Here is a 16,285-nt window from a genome sequence, read left to right on the forward strand (position 1 = left end):
TCCCTGTCCCTCACCCTATCCCTGAGCCTTCGGAGCTCAGTCCTATGAGCGGGCGCTGCCGCCGAGGTGCCAGCGGCCACAGGAGCTGTCCCCTCAGCCTGGGAAAATCGTGTGCTTGTGACACTTGAGGAACTGGTTGCAAAACCTCTGTGCCCCCCAGCCCCTCCCCAGGCTGTTTCTGTTCCATTGTCCAGGGTGGGGGAGACCGAAAGTGGAAGCGAGCTTTTCATTCAAAGCGGCTGGGTGTGGGCGCCGGGGGACCCAGGGAACGGGCTCTGTGCCGCGGAGGAAGTTGGCCCTCGCGGTTGTCCACAGGGTTGTGTCTGTCTGTTCTGTCCGCATCCAGAAAGCATCAGGACTCCAAAAAGGAAGAGGAAAAGAAGAAGCCCCACATAAAGAAACCTCTTAACGCGTTCATGTTGTATATGAAGGAAATGAGAGCGAAGGTCGTCGCCGAGTGCACGTTGAAAGAGAGCGCGGCCATCAACCAGATCCTGGGGCGAAGGGTAGGTGGCTCCCTCACTGGGGGAAGAAGGGAGAGGGGGCTGGGGCGCAGCAGGTGGGGTGGCAAGGTGTCCCCGTCCCCATTTCTTTTCTTTCGGCCACACTGTCAGGCCAGTCACTCCGGATTCCAATGGCCACAGCCATGACCCTCCCCCACCCCCAGAGAGGGCAGGGGATGGAGTGACATGGACGCCGATCGGTGCTTTGTCTGAGCACTCCTGATGGTGCCAGGCCCCGCAGACCGTCCGCAGGTTGTACGATTCGCGATGGACTTACCCAAAAAAAGAAAGCCTTGCCTTCACCCCCCGCCGCAGTGCAGTTGGTGACGTGTCTGCCTGTCTCTCTCTGTCTCTCTCCCCCATGTCCCCTCCAGTGGCACGCGTTGTCGAGAGAGGAGCAAGCAAAATACTACGAGCTGGCGCGGAAGGAGCGGCAGCTCCACATGCAGCTGTACCCCGGCTGGTCCGCACGGGATAACTATGTAGGTGGATCCTTTTTCTCGGGACCGGTCTGCAGGCGGGTGCCGGATGTCCACGGGGACAAAGGGACTGTCAGCTTGATTCCACCTGCCCTCCGCGGGGACCGTTAGCACCTCGTCCGAGCACCGGGCTCGGAGGGTCCGGTCTTGGCCTCCAGTTTGGCCCCGCCAGCATTCAGGGAGGAGGGAGGCTTCTCAGCCGTGGTCCCTGGGCGGCCTTCCAGGGAAGAGGGTGGGGTGGGGTGGAGGGAGGGAGTGTAATTCCTCACAGATCTTCCAGCAGGCCCTTCACCGTAAAAGGGAAAATCGAAACAATTGTCTTATTCCGTGGTGCAGCAGAAGCTGGGAGCCTAGTTCATCCTGAGGGGCATGATGGGAATATCCCTGAAAGAGCCAGTAGAAGTCATCCTTTGGCAGGGACCCAGCGAGGGCAGGCAAAGGGGTGTGTCTTGTGAGCTGTGTGTTCCTGGACTCTGTCAGCTGCAGGGTTTGCCTAATTTCCTCTCCTGGATTTCAGAAAACACTGTCGGGTGGTCTGTTTTACTAATTGCAATGGAGTGACACTCATGATTCTTCTTCCCTAAACGCTGTCCCCTGGGACCCCTGTCACCTCTCACCATTCTTTCTTAGTCTCCATTTTGCCCATTGGCTCAAGTTCTGGGCTCGCTCTCCTCTAGATGGATGAAACGTCTCTTATTTTGCCTGGTGCCTTCGTACCCAGCGTGTGGTTACATGAAGTGATTTGTCATCCACTTTGGGGGGCAGTGGGACGGAACTTGTCTGAATGCAGCCACGGGCTCCTCTTCCTGTTCCTTGTCGGGATCTTGGAGCCGTGGGCGGTTTTCTGCCCGTCGGCGCTCCTGCCCTCACTCTCCGTGGGCATCGTCCGTGGTGAAGGGCTCTCCCCGGATGCGGGTTGAGATCCGTTCCGTCGTTGCTGATCGCAGACTTACTGTGCACGTGGTGTGGTGGGGATTCTGAGCTAAGTCAGACCTATTTACTGGCTCAGAACCTGGCCGCCTCAGCAAGTCACACGGTCCACGGGGACGGGAGTCCTGAGGGCAGGCCGGCTGCTGCGTGCTCTGAGCAGCATCTTCGGGCTTCCTCCCCCTTTATTCTGATCCCTTCACATGTGCTTGCCAGTCTGCTCTTTGCGGTGTGGATGAGGGAGAATAGGGAACCTTTGGGCTGGGCTTCCACGTGTTCATCACCCCCGCACCCGTCTTCCTCCAGGCCCCGCCGCCCTGAGCTGGCAGCATTGGGCTGCATTCCTCCTGGGAGGTGGGACCAGAGCCCGGTCCCTCGCAGATGGTCACGCCCCGGGCCTGAACTGCTTGGGGGCTTTGCACGTGTCCTCAGCGTGTGTGTGGTGGAGAGGCCGGTCGTCGGGGGCTGGGAGGAAGAGCATGAGAACGTTCCTGCTCCCACACAGGCTTGCTTGCCCCCCATCCCCCATCCCTTACCCCCCACCCCACCCCCTGACCTCGAGGTGGAGCTCTCCAGCACTAGGCAGGCCCTGCGGCCTCCGCTGGTGCCCACACAGCCCTCCCATGACAGGACAGCTGCTTCCTGACCTGGTTTCTGGTCCGAAGTCCTTAGAGGCCAGTTCCAGCTTCTCCCTGCTCCGGACCCAATCCTGGGAGTAACCTAGAATGGCGCCCCAAGAGGAATCCCTATCCCAGCAGGCACGTGGGTCGTAGGGGGGCCGTCCCGTACAGCGGTGCAGAGTGTGCACTGCACACCTGAGTGTGTGATGACCCTGGGGGCTGGTGCACGGCCCCGGGCGCTGTGCAGGGGAACCTCCCCGCAGGTACAGGCAGGCTGAAAGCTTCCAGACCGGCAGCCTTTGGTGACGGCTAGAGGAGGCGTTGCCCGAGGCTTTCTGTGAAGTGCTTTCTAGGTTTCGGCAGGTCCGAGAGGCCCTTGAAATGACTTCAGCTCCGTTTTCCTTTGGAAGGGGTCTGGTGTAGGGGGACCCCTGATAAGACTTGAAAGTGAGAGGAAGAGCTGGATCTGGAGCTGTAGGAGTTTCCTCTCTTGTCAGCGGTACTGTCAGATGCCTGTCACTGTGACACATTACTCATGGGTGTGAATGTATCCCTCCCTCCCTCCCTCCCTCCCTTCCTCCCTCTTCATCTCCCTCCCTCCCTCCCTCCCTCCTTCCCTCCTTCCTTCCCTCCCTCCCTCCATCCCTCCCTCCCTCCCTCCCTCCCTCCCTCCCGTCCATGCCCCAGGAAACAGCCTGTGGAACAAGAATCAAAACTTGAAGCGTTTAGGAATTTGATCATGGTATCATGTTAGTATTTTTAACTGACCTGACAGAGGTTTAGAGGATTTTTTGGTCATTATCAAGTCCAGAAGGTTCCTCAGGAAGGTTTTCTGTGCCACCCTCGTGCCTCTCGCGTTCCTACCTCTCCAGCCGAGTGCCGGAGCCTTCCTGCCGCCAGCGCAGCAGAGTGGACGTGAGCGAGTCCCATTGGGCGTGGGCGGGGCACAGCCTGGAGCACAGCAAACAGCCCTTCCACAGTGACAGTGACACCGACCCTGGCCGGGGAAGAGCACACGCTTCCCTTTCTAGCTCTGCTGGTTAGGCAGGGAGAGAGAGCCTAGGCCTTTTGCTCGTCTGGCGTCGTCCCCCTCCCTCCCCCCCCGCCTCACCACTGTATTTTAGGCCTTTAAAAAAAAAAGATAATGGGATATCCGCCTCCCTTGAGACGCAGCTCCCTCTTCACTAAATGGTGTTCCTTCATTTCTTCACGCCCCTTCCTGTAGAAGTCTTCAGTCTGAATGTTCGTTTCCTCAGTCGTGGACAGCTCAGTCTCTGTCCTAAATGGACAGCTTCCCATGGGCAGTGGCGTTTTCGGCTGCCTTTGAGAAGAGCTTGCCAGAGATCGGAAACGGGGGGGAGGGGGGGGGGAGGGGATGGACAGCGAATTAAAGATGACTGGGGGGCCCTGGGGCATGTGCTGCGCCCGCCGCCCAGCCCGGGCTCCTAACTGAACTGGAACTGGGCCCTCCTGCCTACCCCAAGGTGGCCAGGTGGCACTTTGCTCCTCACGTAGGACAGGCACAAGATGAAGACGGCGGCTGAGGCCTGAGAAGGCACACGGACCCCTTCCTGCCTCCTCCCCCTCCTCCCTTCTTCCATCCTCCCTCCCTCCCTGCCTTTCTCCTCCCTTCCCTCTCTTCCATTGTATATCAGGAACGTAAAATGTTCCCAAAGGAAACGCTGAACTGAAGGCCAAGACAAATCCCCAAGTGGTACAGGCCCCAGGATCTGAGGAAAGAGGGGCTTTCTCTAGGACAGTGGGCGGTCCGCCCTGGGGTGCAGCTCAAACTTCAGTGGCCTCTCCACCCCGAGTTTCTCCTCGCAGCCTGGTGCGTGCTCAGGTTTTCTACCCATCACTGCGCATTTCTCCTCTGGGCTTGACCTCGACATGCCATGAGAACCTTGAGGCGAAGGTAGTTTTTATTTTTTTTTTTTTTTTTAATTTAAAAAAATATATATTTTATTGATTTTTTTTTCAGAGAGGAAGGGAGAGGGATAGAGAGTTAGAAACATCGATGAGAGAGAAACATCCATCAGCTGCCTCCTGCACACTCCCTATTGGGGATGTGCCTGCAACCAAGGTACACGCCCTTGACCGGAATCGAACCTGGGACCCTTCAGTCCACAGGCCGACGCTCTAGCCACTGAGCCAAACCGGCTAGGGCGCGAAGGTAGTTTTTAGATCCTCAGAACATGGAGAGGCGAGACCAGGCCTGTTGCTGGTGACATTTCCTGTGCACCAGGCAGCGAGCCCCTGCACAGGACTGGCACCGATGCGGAGAGGCAGCAGGAGTTTCAGGTCTGCAAGGAGGCAGTCACCCCTACAGAACTCCTCCTGTTCCCACCCACACCCACAGCCACATGTGCACTGTCAGGATTCAGGGGGGGTCAGGTTGGAGGATGTGAGCGACTCTGTGCCGGGCGTCACCCATGATCAGTCACACACCTTCCTCAGAGGCAAGGCATTAAGTATGTAGGCAGCATAGCTCAGTGGGCCAGGCAGTGGGACCAGGACCCGCTGAGTTTCCATCCTGGCCCCCCATTGGCTAGCTTTGTGATCTCAGGAAAGTTACGGAACCCCTCTGTGCCTCGGTTTCCTTATCTGTCAGGTTGGAATGGTGACGATACCTGTTGTCTAGGACTGTGTGAGGATGGATGAGTCAGTAGACGTGGCTCACTTAGAATCATGGCTGGCACGTAGTCTGTGCTCAGTAAATAGTAGCTGTTACTATGAGGAGTTTTGTCGTGATGTAGGAGGGGAATGGAGACAGCGCCCCTCTTTAATGAATGTCCACGCAGCAGTTTTAGAAGGAGCTCGGATGATTTCTGGTTCTGTTTCGCCTTTTCTAATTCCCTCTTCTGTCCTTTGAAACCAAGGCTCACACTACAGCTCTGAAATACCCCTGCTTCTGCCTTTAATTTTTGGTTCTGAATGAGGACCTTTTGGCCTTGATAAGAGGTTCGGAGGAGGCAGGAGGCTCTGAGTCCCCACAGCCATCTCAACATTCATTTGTCCGGTGGCGCTAGGCTCATGGGCCCTTCTAGCCCTGCTTGTCCACACCTCCCGTCTCCCCCTCATCCTTTTATGGAATCAGATGCGCTGGGTCAGGTTTGAGGAGGGACATGGTGTGCGGGAAAGAGGTCTCCTTTACCCCATCAATTCCTTCTCTTCTCCTCCTGGGCAGGCGTCCTTGCTGGCTGGCACAGAGTTCGTTTGGGCTTTAGGGTTAAAGGGGGTAGGGGTTGAGGCTGGTTGGATGGAGAGGAGCAAGCAGTCTGCTCCCCTCGTCCCGCCTCCTTTCCAGGGGAGCCCCGACACCCTCCTCCCACCTGTTACTTGACATAATTCCCTGTGTCTTATCTGTTTGTCTAGGGGAAGAAGAAGAAGAGGAAAAGGGACAAGCAGCCCGGGGAGACCAATGGTAAGTTAGAATAATGCGGATGTGGGGAGGAGCGAATGCAGGGAGGAGCGGGTGCAGGGAGGAGCGGGTGCAGGGAGGAGCAGCACCCTTGAGGACCACTCTTTTATGTTAGGCTTGGGAGGGAGGGCGGGCAGTAGAAGCTCAAGGCCAGGACGTTGTGGGGGGACCCATCTTAGCCAGCCTTTTTGTTTATGCATTTCAATTAATTGCTTCGTGACTGCCCTTTTAAAGCCAGTAACATTTATTGTTGCATGAAAAAGCACATTGTAATTCTAGTGGAATGTGTTTGGAAATAACTCTAGAGCCTATAGCTGGAGAGCAGTAGGCATGCCTATGCGGGTTTATACAGTCTGCTTACTCCGTATGTGTCCGAGCAGGGCCGAGGAGGGGCTAGGGGAGTAGGAGGGGTGTGTGTGAGTGTTTGATATTAACTGGGCTGTTCCTGAATGTTCCGATGCATGCCTTTACAGTGGTAAATTGCACCCGACTTAAATTAAGGAGGTTTGTCATTCTCTAGAAGAAATTAGAAATACTGCATAGGCAATCTCAGGTCCCTTGGAGAAGGCCAGGCTTTTACGAACAACAAAAACATTTTGAAGGCTTTGTATAATTTGTTCTTTTTTTTCAGAACACAGCGAATGTTTCCTAAATCCTTGCCTTTCACTTCCTCCGATTACAGGTGCTAATGTCATTTTGAGTCGTTAAAATAGTTGCTTAAACTGTTTTTTAATTTTTCTTGCCATTATAGTTTGATTAACATTAAACACGTATGACATTTGAACATTCTTTAAAATGACCATCTACTCGGTTTTGTATGTTTCGGTAGAGTATTTTTTTTTTCAGTTGCTTTTGTTGTTTCTTTTTCTTTTTATTAATTTAATTTAACTTTTGCTTTGTTTATTTATTTTTCCCATAACAGTTGTTTAAGCAGTAATGACAGTGATCTAGAGTTGAACTAACTGTGCAAATTGAATATGCAGTATTTCTTTAAAAGAGACTGGTTTAAAAAAAAAAATGGAAGGAATTCAGTAATAAACCTCCTTAATCTAATGGCATTTTTTTTCATTGCTCCCACTAAGTTTTCTCATGCAAGCATGCATCTGCAGTATGATTATTTTTTTCCTTCGCTTTTTTTTTTAATTTTAGTTTTTTTCTTCCTTTTGCTTTTCTGCTCATACTTTGCAAGCCCACTAGCATTTTACTGACTGTACCTGCTTAAATGCTGCTATGAGCTTCTGACTAACTCCTAACAGCTCATTTACATAGCCTGTGTACCTTTATCTGTTCCTCTCTTAATATTAATGAACATAGATTAAAAAAGAAAAGATGAACATTCCAAAAGCTGCAATATCCCAGTACCACAATCCTTTTCTTTCTTTATTTCTTTCTGTTTCATTTCATTTTGTTCTGTTTTTATTTGCAGTATTTTTCTTTTTTTTATACTGTTATACTCTGAGAAGAAAAAAGCATGTTACAAACTTAATTCCCTCCTTTGCTTTATTTTCTTCTTTAAGAAAAACAAATTGAGAGAAAAAAAACAAAAGTGGAAACGTGTTATTTGAAAGCTACTTGTTCAGTACCTAACCTCCCTGTATTAGCTCGAACCGAATCTGAGACAGTCCTTAATGAAGGGATACTGCAGCTTTATTTGCAACAGCTAATTTCACAAGTTGAATAAGAATGTGATTTTTTTTTACCTTTTTTTTATTATTAAAGAAAGTTAAAAATCGAAAGTCGATATTTTGTAATTAGTAACCAGGTCATTGATTTATTCCCTTTTTTATTTTTATTTTTTTCTTATTTGTATCTTTCTCTTTTCCCCTCCCTCCCTCTCTCTCTCTCTCTCTCTCTTCCTCTCTCTCTCTCCCTCTCTCCCTCTCCCTCTCTCCCACATCCTCCTCCTCCTCCTCTGCTCGCTTCTCTCTTGAACTCATTCAGACCTGAGCGCTCCTAAGAAATGCCGAGCGCGCTTTGGCCTTGATCAACAGAATAACTGGTGCGGCCCTTGCAGGTGTGTATAGATTTCCCAGATTCGCTGTGCTGGTTTGCAGCTGGTCTATTCGGTCCTTTCCCCCTCTCTGGCCTGTCGCTTTGTAGCTCTGTGTGTGGATCTTAGGAGACACGAGGGCGCGGGACACTGCTCTGTGAGGGATGTGCTTCTTCCCCCGCTGCTGCTAGCCAAAATGCCACTGTAAAACAGCATCACCTGTGCCTCCTCGGTCAGCGACAGCAAACCCCAGCACGCCCCTCCCAGGGAACGTTGCCTGCCAGCCCCCTTGCTCATGACAGCCCGGGACGGGGCTCAGGGACCCCCCACCGTAACCCTGGCCTAGGTAGACGCCAACAACGTCGCCTTTCCCCCTCCTCTTCTCTCTCTGTTTTTATTTATTTTTCCCTTGTTTTTTTTTTTTTTGTTTTTTTTTTGGTTTCTGGTTGTTGTTTTCTTTTGTGTGTGTGTGTGTGTGTGTGTGTGTGTTTTATCGTTTTATTTTATTTTTTTCTTTTGACTCATAGAAGTCCTTCCCTTTCATGCCCTTGGTGAGGGAAGGAGTGAGTAGAGCCGAGGTGATGCGGAAGACAGGTCAGCTGTAGCTGAGAGTCCGCACGCAGCTGAGCACGACCCACCATTGTGTTGTGTTTTTTTGTGTTTACCTTATGCTAACAGATGCAAATACTCCAAAGAAGTGTCGGGCACTGTTCGGGCTTGACCGACAGACTTTATGGTGCAAACCGTGCAGGTATATGACCACTGCGAGGCCTTTGGGAAAATCAAAGCCATTCTGTCCTTCTGGTACCTTAGTGTGTCAATACATCTGGACCCTGTTCCCGTCTACCCTGCACTGGCATCAATGACTAATGATCCTCACTCTTCCAAATCCCCTTGCTAATGTTACGCTCTCCCCACTTCCTCTTCCTCTCTTTCCCCCCCTCCTCTTCCAAATACGTAACACGTGACCCCGGTGGTAGGGCCTCGACAGCAGCCCCAACAGACCAGGACAGGCACTCTGCCCTTGTGCTGGGAAAGCCAGCCTCCTGGAGCTGGCCCAGCCCCGGGAATGCTCCCGTGGCCCGAGCGCCGAGCGCAGAGGGCGCTGGGATTGGCAGCAATAGCATTCCCGTGCACTCGGCGTCCGGGCACTTGGAGACGTGCTCTGGGGCAGGCTTTTATTTATTTATTTTTTTTTTGGTTTGGTTTTGTTGTTTTGTTTTATGTTAAAAACCCACATCTGTGTGCAGAGGAGCTCGGTAGCTGACATTGTTTCACAGTGCTGCAAAGAAGCATGGCATTGACCGGCAGGCACCAGCTAACAGGGCTGCACGAGGGAGCCCCCCAGGCCCACGCTGCGGTGCTGCTGGCCTGCGGGCGAACAACACACACATCTCTATTAGAGAGAGAGAGAGAGAGAGAGAGAGAGAGAGAGAGAGGGAGAGAGAGAGCGTGTTGGTTCCAAAAGGAATCAGAGGCGTCCCGATTCAACCCCCGGGTTCCACCCGCAGGCTCCCACCCAAACCTGTAACCTCAGGGAAGGGATAGGTACTTCCTTCTTGGTGGAGGGATACCAACTAGTGCCTGTCTCCTTTCCTTTCCTTCGATGACCACCTTGGTTAAATTTGTTGTTTCTTTGTTCTGATACAAGCAGTCTTTGAATTTGGAATATTATGATGGTAGGTATCTCAACACCCAAACATGCCTTTCTGTTTGTAGTGCCTCCCCTGTCACGTGTCCCTCTCCTCCATGCCTTTGCCATTTGTTCCGTGTTTAGACGTTAGCTCAGATGTCCATCCCATTACGTGCATGCCCACGACTCCCGTGTCTCCTCCCCTCCCGATGCCTTCCAATCGAGAGACGGGGCAGTGCCTGGCGTTGACCACACCGTTAGGGGAGAGAGGGCTTGAGAGTTGATGAGAGGGGAGTCCCCAGGCGACACTCGGCCCAGTGAGTGAGGATGGGGGGCCTCAGACGGACGCCCACCAGGAGAGGGGTTGATTCAGCCATTCTGCAAGATGGCCGTGTTCAGTCTTCTCTGTGCAACAGAAAAGGGTTTCCTGATGAGGTGGACGGAAGATGTTAGTATTTCATTAGGGCCAGCCCGGAAGATGGGAGCCCCGCTTCCCCTAACTATCCGGGCTGGGGATTTGTGGGGCCGAGTAGGAAGATCACTGGCTGGGGAATCCTGTTCCGAGGCACCCACCATGGCCATGGCCAAGGAGGAGCTAACCACGGGGTCCACTTGGAGAGAGGGCTCCTTACCGTCTGTAGAAATGTGGCCGCACCGCACGCACGCCTCGCCAGGTGGACTGTTGCCTGGTTTGTGCATTTTATTGGGGGAGGCGAGCCGTGGTCCGTGAATCCGTTTTGTTTGGATGCGAGGTAGACTTGGCTCTTTTTTTGTTATTATTGAAAGGTCATCGTCACTAACATTGATGGGACGGACATCCCCTGCCTAGACACAGCCCTTACCTAAAGCCATGAAAATTCCTCTGAGGCTAGAGTTTTCATGACATTTTTACCCAAAACAAAAACAGCCGGAGACCTTGGTAGCTGCTTCGTAAACATGATTTCCTCACCCGCAGCTTCGAGCGGCCCGCCGTCGGCCTGGCTGTGGGTGCCAAGGGGTCCTCGTCATTCCTGGGGTCCTTCCCGCCTCAGCACTGTCGGTGGGTCCTAGTGGCCACTGTCTTCTGTGGGGGGAGGGGGGGCAGTGTTCGTACCCTAAAAGCTGTTAGCGGATACATTCCTGCTCCTTTTAGGGTGTAACTCCAAACTGGGGTCAGGAAGAATTCTTCCTTTCCCAGTAAACCCATAAGAAGCTAAAAATGGATTTTTAAGAGGCCACTCCTTGATTAGAGATGGAGACGAGGAGGGGTTTTGTCCCTTTTTCCCTCAACTTTTCCCAGGATCTGGCTTGATGCTAAATCACTAGGACAAAATGTGTTTTAAAAAAAGAGAAGTTGAGAACGAGGCCTTTTTCTGGCCCATCAGAAGTGCGTGTGCTCACTGCCATTTGCTCAGCCACCTCCTAGGAGCATCCCTCTGCCATTCATAGTCTTCACGTCCCATGTCCACAGTGCCCCGCGCGTCCCCACGGCGTGCACGGACACTCCCGTGGCACCGGGAGGGGGGGAGGGGCAGGGAGCACCTGAACCGCTCCTAGCTCCTAGCCGTCACGGCTCCTTGCTCACGACACCGGGTTTCTCATTTTATTTGACATTTGAGCACATTCTTAACGAGATTCTGTTTTGAGCCCACCAAGTTGCTTTTCCCATCTTTTCCTTCTGCCCTAATGTAGCATGGAATGCTGCCTGATGTCCTTCCTTACTTCCTGTTGTTTTTCCCCTTTTCCCTTTCCCTTTCCCTTTCTCTCTCTCTCATTTCTCCCTGTTGCTTATGCCCTCCCACCTCCTCCCCTCTCCCATTTTAAAATGCATGGACATCTTAGTGTTTTGAGCATGTTTTGATCTGCAGGCGGAGGTGGTTTAAAACTCTTGATTGATAGGCTTATGTATTGATCTTGGGCTTCTAGGATGGAAATAGAACCCACCCTCTATTTCAGTCTCTCCCAGAGGAGAGAAAGGAACCATGTCAATTTGAAGGTGAGGGGGACTGTCCCCCACTCCCCCAGAGTTCCTTCCACCAGAGAGGGGTGGGTAGACCTTGAGGCCCCCTGCCCAGGCCTCTGGGAGGCAGGGAAGACCAAGCATGTCCCTCCTATCCTCCCCACCCCACCCCACCCCCCATCCCTCCTCCTGCCATCTCGCTGAGTCCACACCCCACACACACACAGGAGCATGATCAGACAGCCCTGGGCTCCGGCCAAGGAGGAGCTCATCACACCCCTTCCTCTCGATGGCCAGTGACATCTGACAGTGGTTGCCTCAGCCGGGCAGCAGCCTAGTTGCTTTCCAGCGTGGAAAGCCGGCCGGCGCTCACACACTTGTTTTCGGCTGGAGTGTCCCCAGGCCTCTAGTCGCTGTTCCCTGACTAGGTTCTCCTTAGATCAGCTCCTTCCCTGCATCTGCACTGTTTTGATAGCGTGACGGGGGTTGATCCCAGGGTCACCTTAGCTACCCAGTATTGTCCCATCCGACTGGGGTTCACAGTAGGAGAAGCGTCGAGGTCACAGGCTCAGTTTCTTGAATTGATTTCCCCCACCTTCGATGATAAGCAAGAGAAGCTCTGAAATTCCCATTCCTATCCCTTACATAAGCAGGAAGTAGGAAAGGGAGATTCTGTTCTTGGTGCAGGGCAAACAAAAAAATTAGCCTCAGTGGTTTCAACACCAGTCAGGACAGCCCAGACCCAGAAGGTCCATGCTGGGACCGACCCCTGGCACTTCTTCTTGTCTCCCTTCCTTGTGACCTGCTGCGCCCTCCAGCTACCGGCCTCGGGGCGCCCCTCCATGCCATCCTCACGTCTCTCCTTCCAGCCTTCTCACTCTGGGGTGAGGGAGGGGAAGACCCCAAATCTTAAAAAAAAAAAAAAATCAAGTCTGAATCATAATTTAATCCACAACCTGCAGGCCATACAACCAGTTATTCTCGTTCCTTTGGATCATTTTCTGTTTTTCTTATTCTTCCCCCTTCTCCACCTTTGTTGATCCTCTTCTACCTGTTTTTGGTGGTTTTATTTTTGTTTATTTTCCGTTTTTGTTTTGTTTTGTTTGTTTTTTTAGTTTATTTTGTTTTCTTTTTGTTTCCCCCTCCTCTCACCTGATTCTGACCTCTCTTGATTTGGTGTGGTTCTTAACAGACAAGCCCAACAGCTCTCTGGGCCCAGCAGCCTGGTGGTGGTGGTGATGGTGGTGGTGGTGGTGGTGGTGGTGGTGGTGGTGGTGGTGGTGTGTTGAGAACTTTAAGCCTTTTGCTAGTGCTGCCTTCAGCTCTGTGGGCTCAGTAGTCAGCATTTGGAGAGTCTCATATTCATATGAGGCACCTGGGAAGGAGCTCTGTCTTTCTCTGTACACACACACACATACACACACACACCGTTGGGGGGGGGGGGGGATGGAGGGGCAGGTCTGATGGGAGAGTGAGGGAATGCTTAAGCCCAAAGAGAAATAATAATTTATTAGTTCATCTCACTTTCTAGCAAATTGATGCCACCAGCTACAGGTGGCATCCAGTAGTCTGCTCAGACATTTGGGCAGGGGTGGGTCATGGGTGTTTAGTGGGGGTAGGGGTAGCAGGTAGGTAGGGAATTATATACAATCAAGTATTTTGTTTACCAGAGCAGACTTAGGTGTGGGCAGTCGTTACGTGGGCAAGGCACCTCGTGGGACTTTAACGGCGCTCTGGCCACGGGCGTGCCGCCTCCATGGGGCATCCGCTAGGTGACGTCAGCTTGACTCTCTCCCTTGCCACCTCTGCCTGTTATTCACAGACCCCTCTCTCCCCTGTTTCTAGGAGAAAAAAAAAGTGCGTTCGCTACATACAAGGTGAAGGCAGCTGCCTCAGTCCACCCTCTTCAGATGGAAGCTTACTAGACTCGCCTCCTCCCTCCCCCAACCTGCTAGGCTCCCCTCCCCAAGACGCCAAGTCGCAGACTGAGCAGACGCAGCCTCTCTCGCTGTCCCTGAAGCCCGACCCCCTGGCCCACCTGTCCATGATGCCTCCGCCGCCCGCCCTCCTGCTTGCCGAGGCCGCCCATGGCAAGGCCCCCGCCCTCTGTCCCAACGGGGCCCTGGACCTGCCTCCCGCCGCGCTGCAGCCGCCCATCCTGCCCTCCTCATCTATTGCACAGCCGTCGACATCTTCCTTACATTCCCACAGCTCTCTGGCCGGGACCCAGCCCCAGCCGCTCTCCCTGGTAACCAAGTCTTTAGAGTAGCTTTAGCTTCGTGAGCCCCGCTTGTTTTGTGTAGTGTTTCACTTTGCTTTTCTTGATTTCCTCCCCCCCCCCCCTTTTTTGGAAGGCTTTGTTTTGTACTCTTAATTTTGTGCCACGTGGCTACATTAGTTAATGTTTATCGAGTTCATTGGTCAATATTTGACCCATTCTTATTTCAATGTCTCCTTTTAAATATGTAGATGAGAGAAGAACCTCATGATTCTACCAAAATTTTTATCAACAGCTGTTTAAAGTCTTTGTAGCGTTTAAAAAATATATATATATACATAACTGTTATGTAGTTGGGATAGCTTAGTTTTAAAAGACTGATTACAAAGCAAAAAGGCAAAAAAAAGAAAAAAAGAAGCAATTTGGAAGCAGCCCTCCAGAAGGAGTTGGTTCTGTATTATTTGTATTAAATACGAGCTTGCGAACCAATCATTTTACATCCGGTTTTTAAACCACCTGGGCACGACGAATGCAGTGCCGTGACTTTCTTTTCTTCTTCCGTGTGAAACAACTTTTATTGTGATGTTACTTGTTATTGTTTAAATGTACAGAAACAAAGGGTTAAAATGTGTTAATATACCTTGTTCCATGGTGTTGTTCTTTTTTGGGGGGGAGGGGATGCTACTCAACACTTAATGGCATCACAGCGCTGTTGGACCAGTAGTATTTATTGCTTTAGAGATTGCTCGTCGAACCCGTACGTCGTCCCTTTTAAAATATGTTTTCCTTTTTTTCTTGGAACTGTATAAAGTCTTTTTCCCCCCCTTAGCATCAGCATCTTATATATAACAACTCATTTGTACAAGGTTTTTAAGTTTATATATAAAATGTGTATATATTTTTTGTTTGTTTCCATTTTCGACTTTTTTTTTTTTTTCTGAATGAAACCCAGATGCCGCCAAATGGACATGAATAGTTGCATTAAAGGATCAGTAGCATTAACAAAAGTTGCTTTAAAAGCCATTATGTGAAACAAGACTTGAAAATTAGCGAGGGAATTTTAGCGACGCTGTTTGAGCAAGGACGGGAACGTCCCCGTGTCCCCTTGGAACTCAGTCGAACGCCCTGCGCCCCGAGGATGTGGACTGACCGCGGAACTTGATGTGCCAAAACTCTCAGTGACTCTAGCTTTCTCCCTCTTTTCGATGCTGTAATTTCCGTTCACCATGTTTTGCTGTGATGTTACATAGGTAGATCTGTGTGTAGTTTTAATGTCACCTATAACAAGATGTGTTTGGTAGCAGATTGTCCAGAAAAGCATTTTAAATGAAGAGGTATAAACCCTTAAGGGCCAAAATTCTGTATATTAGATTACTCTTAAAGGAAAAACCAGCTACCGCTTCTGCGTGCCCGTACGACATACGAGGAGGTAGCGAACTTTAAAAATAAACAAAACCTAGGCATGTTGATGTTGCAAAATGCTGTATAAAGCTGAAACCTGTTCATTCAGTGCCATTGTAGTTGACATGAAGCGATTGTAAAACTGTCTCCGATTTTCCTCTGGTTTATTAAGATGCTAACGATAACATTTTTTTTGTGTGTGAATACTTTGAATGTTTCCTAACAGTTGTGATGTTACTGTTCCGTTTTATGCTCTTATTCCAGTTTCATTTCTAATGGTTTGGAAGCCATTTTTGTAATGAATAAATGTTCATGCTGTACAGTATCTGTAGCATGCCGTGCTGGGTTAATAAAAGCAACTTAGTGTGTGCAGATGAAGGCTGGTCACGCGTGTCTGTGATTTGCATTTTATCTCCAGGGAAACCGGATCTGCCTGCTGGAAGCTGAGATCCTGGGGCTGGTACGGGTGGTGGGTGGTGACTCGGGTGCCAAGACCTGGTCTCGAACCCTTTCGAGGGGTTGATTCTCCCTTCCCTGTTCGGCATACTCTGTCCCTGTAAGTTCATTTCTGAACGCCACGCACAGTGACAGACCACATGTCACCCTCTGGCTGTGAAACAGTCGCTCCCCTACAGCCCAGTTGTCTCCCACTCACAGTATCGGGGCCCAAGGGATTGAATTCTGGGTGATGGGACAACCAATGGACCGTGGTAAAGATCTGCCTAAGGTTTCCGTGGCGTTCACTTCTCAGCTGACTAGGAGGGACTGTATATATGGTGTTCACTTCTAGAACAAGCAGACCTTCAGAGGAGTGATTTCAGGGCCATCAAGCTGTCCCTGTCGCCGCTGTGGTTAGGCAAGGTCACACAGTGTAGTCATCAGGACCTTAAAGTCCGTCCGAAGCTCTGCTTTCCGCCTGCTAGTTCTTATTTTGTGAAATCGCGGTATTTTGCTTTTGCTTTTAGCTCTGTATTCCCAGGGAGGAGTGATTCTGGGGTCCTGGCCCAATTTAGTTCGCACACTGACCCCCGGGTGACCTTTGGAAACACAGATGAGAACGGTATTTGCAGCAGCACGTGGCGTGGGAGCTGCCCCTGTGCGTCCTCTCATTCCAGCCCCACACCTGAGCGGGTGTTACTCTCCCTCCACCCTCT

The 16,285-nt window shown here is 51.2% G+C and overlaps 1 protein-coding gene across 9 annotated transcripts in view; it reads left to right on the forward strand.

The window, feature by feature from the left end:
- TCF7L2 (transcription factor 7 like 2) overlaps nucleotides 1–15,509 on the forward strand; it is a 196,382-nt gene extending 180,873 nt beyond the window's left edge. For 3 of the 9 annotated variants that reach the window (XM_054728685.1, XM_054728689.1, XM_054728690.1), the window contains 4 exons: nucleotides 347–506; nucleotides 878–985; nucleotides 5,905–5,953; nucleotides 13,358–13,498. In XM_054728685.1, coding sequence (XP_054584660.1) covers nucleotides 347–506; nucleotides 878–985; nucleotides 5,905–5,953; nucleotides 13,358–13,437 — 397 coding nt within the window. In that variant the 3' untranslated portion in view covers nucleotides 13,438–13,498. Of the gene's footprint in view, nucleotides 1–346; nucleotides 507–877; nucleotides 986–5,904; nucleotides 5,954–6,581; nucleotides 6,633–7,891; nucleotides 7,965–8,618; nucleotides 8,692–13,357 lie in introns of those variants that run through there. The other 6 variants (XM_054728683.1, XM_054728684.1, XM_054728687.1 and 3 more) reach the window with 4 other exon arrangements.
- Nucleotides 15,510–16,285: the final 776 nt, after the last annotated feature.

This window comes from Eptesicus fuscus, chromosome 17, assembly GCF_027574615.1.
Source record: "Eptesicus fuscus isolate TK198812 chromosome 17, DD_ASM_mEF_20220401, whole genome shotgun sequence".
Classification (NCBI taxonomy): Eukaryota; Metazoa; Chordata; class Mammalia; order Chiroptera; family Vespertilionidae; genus Eptesicus; species Eptesicus fuscus.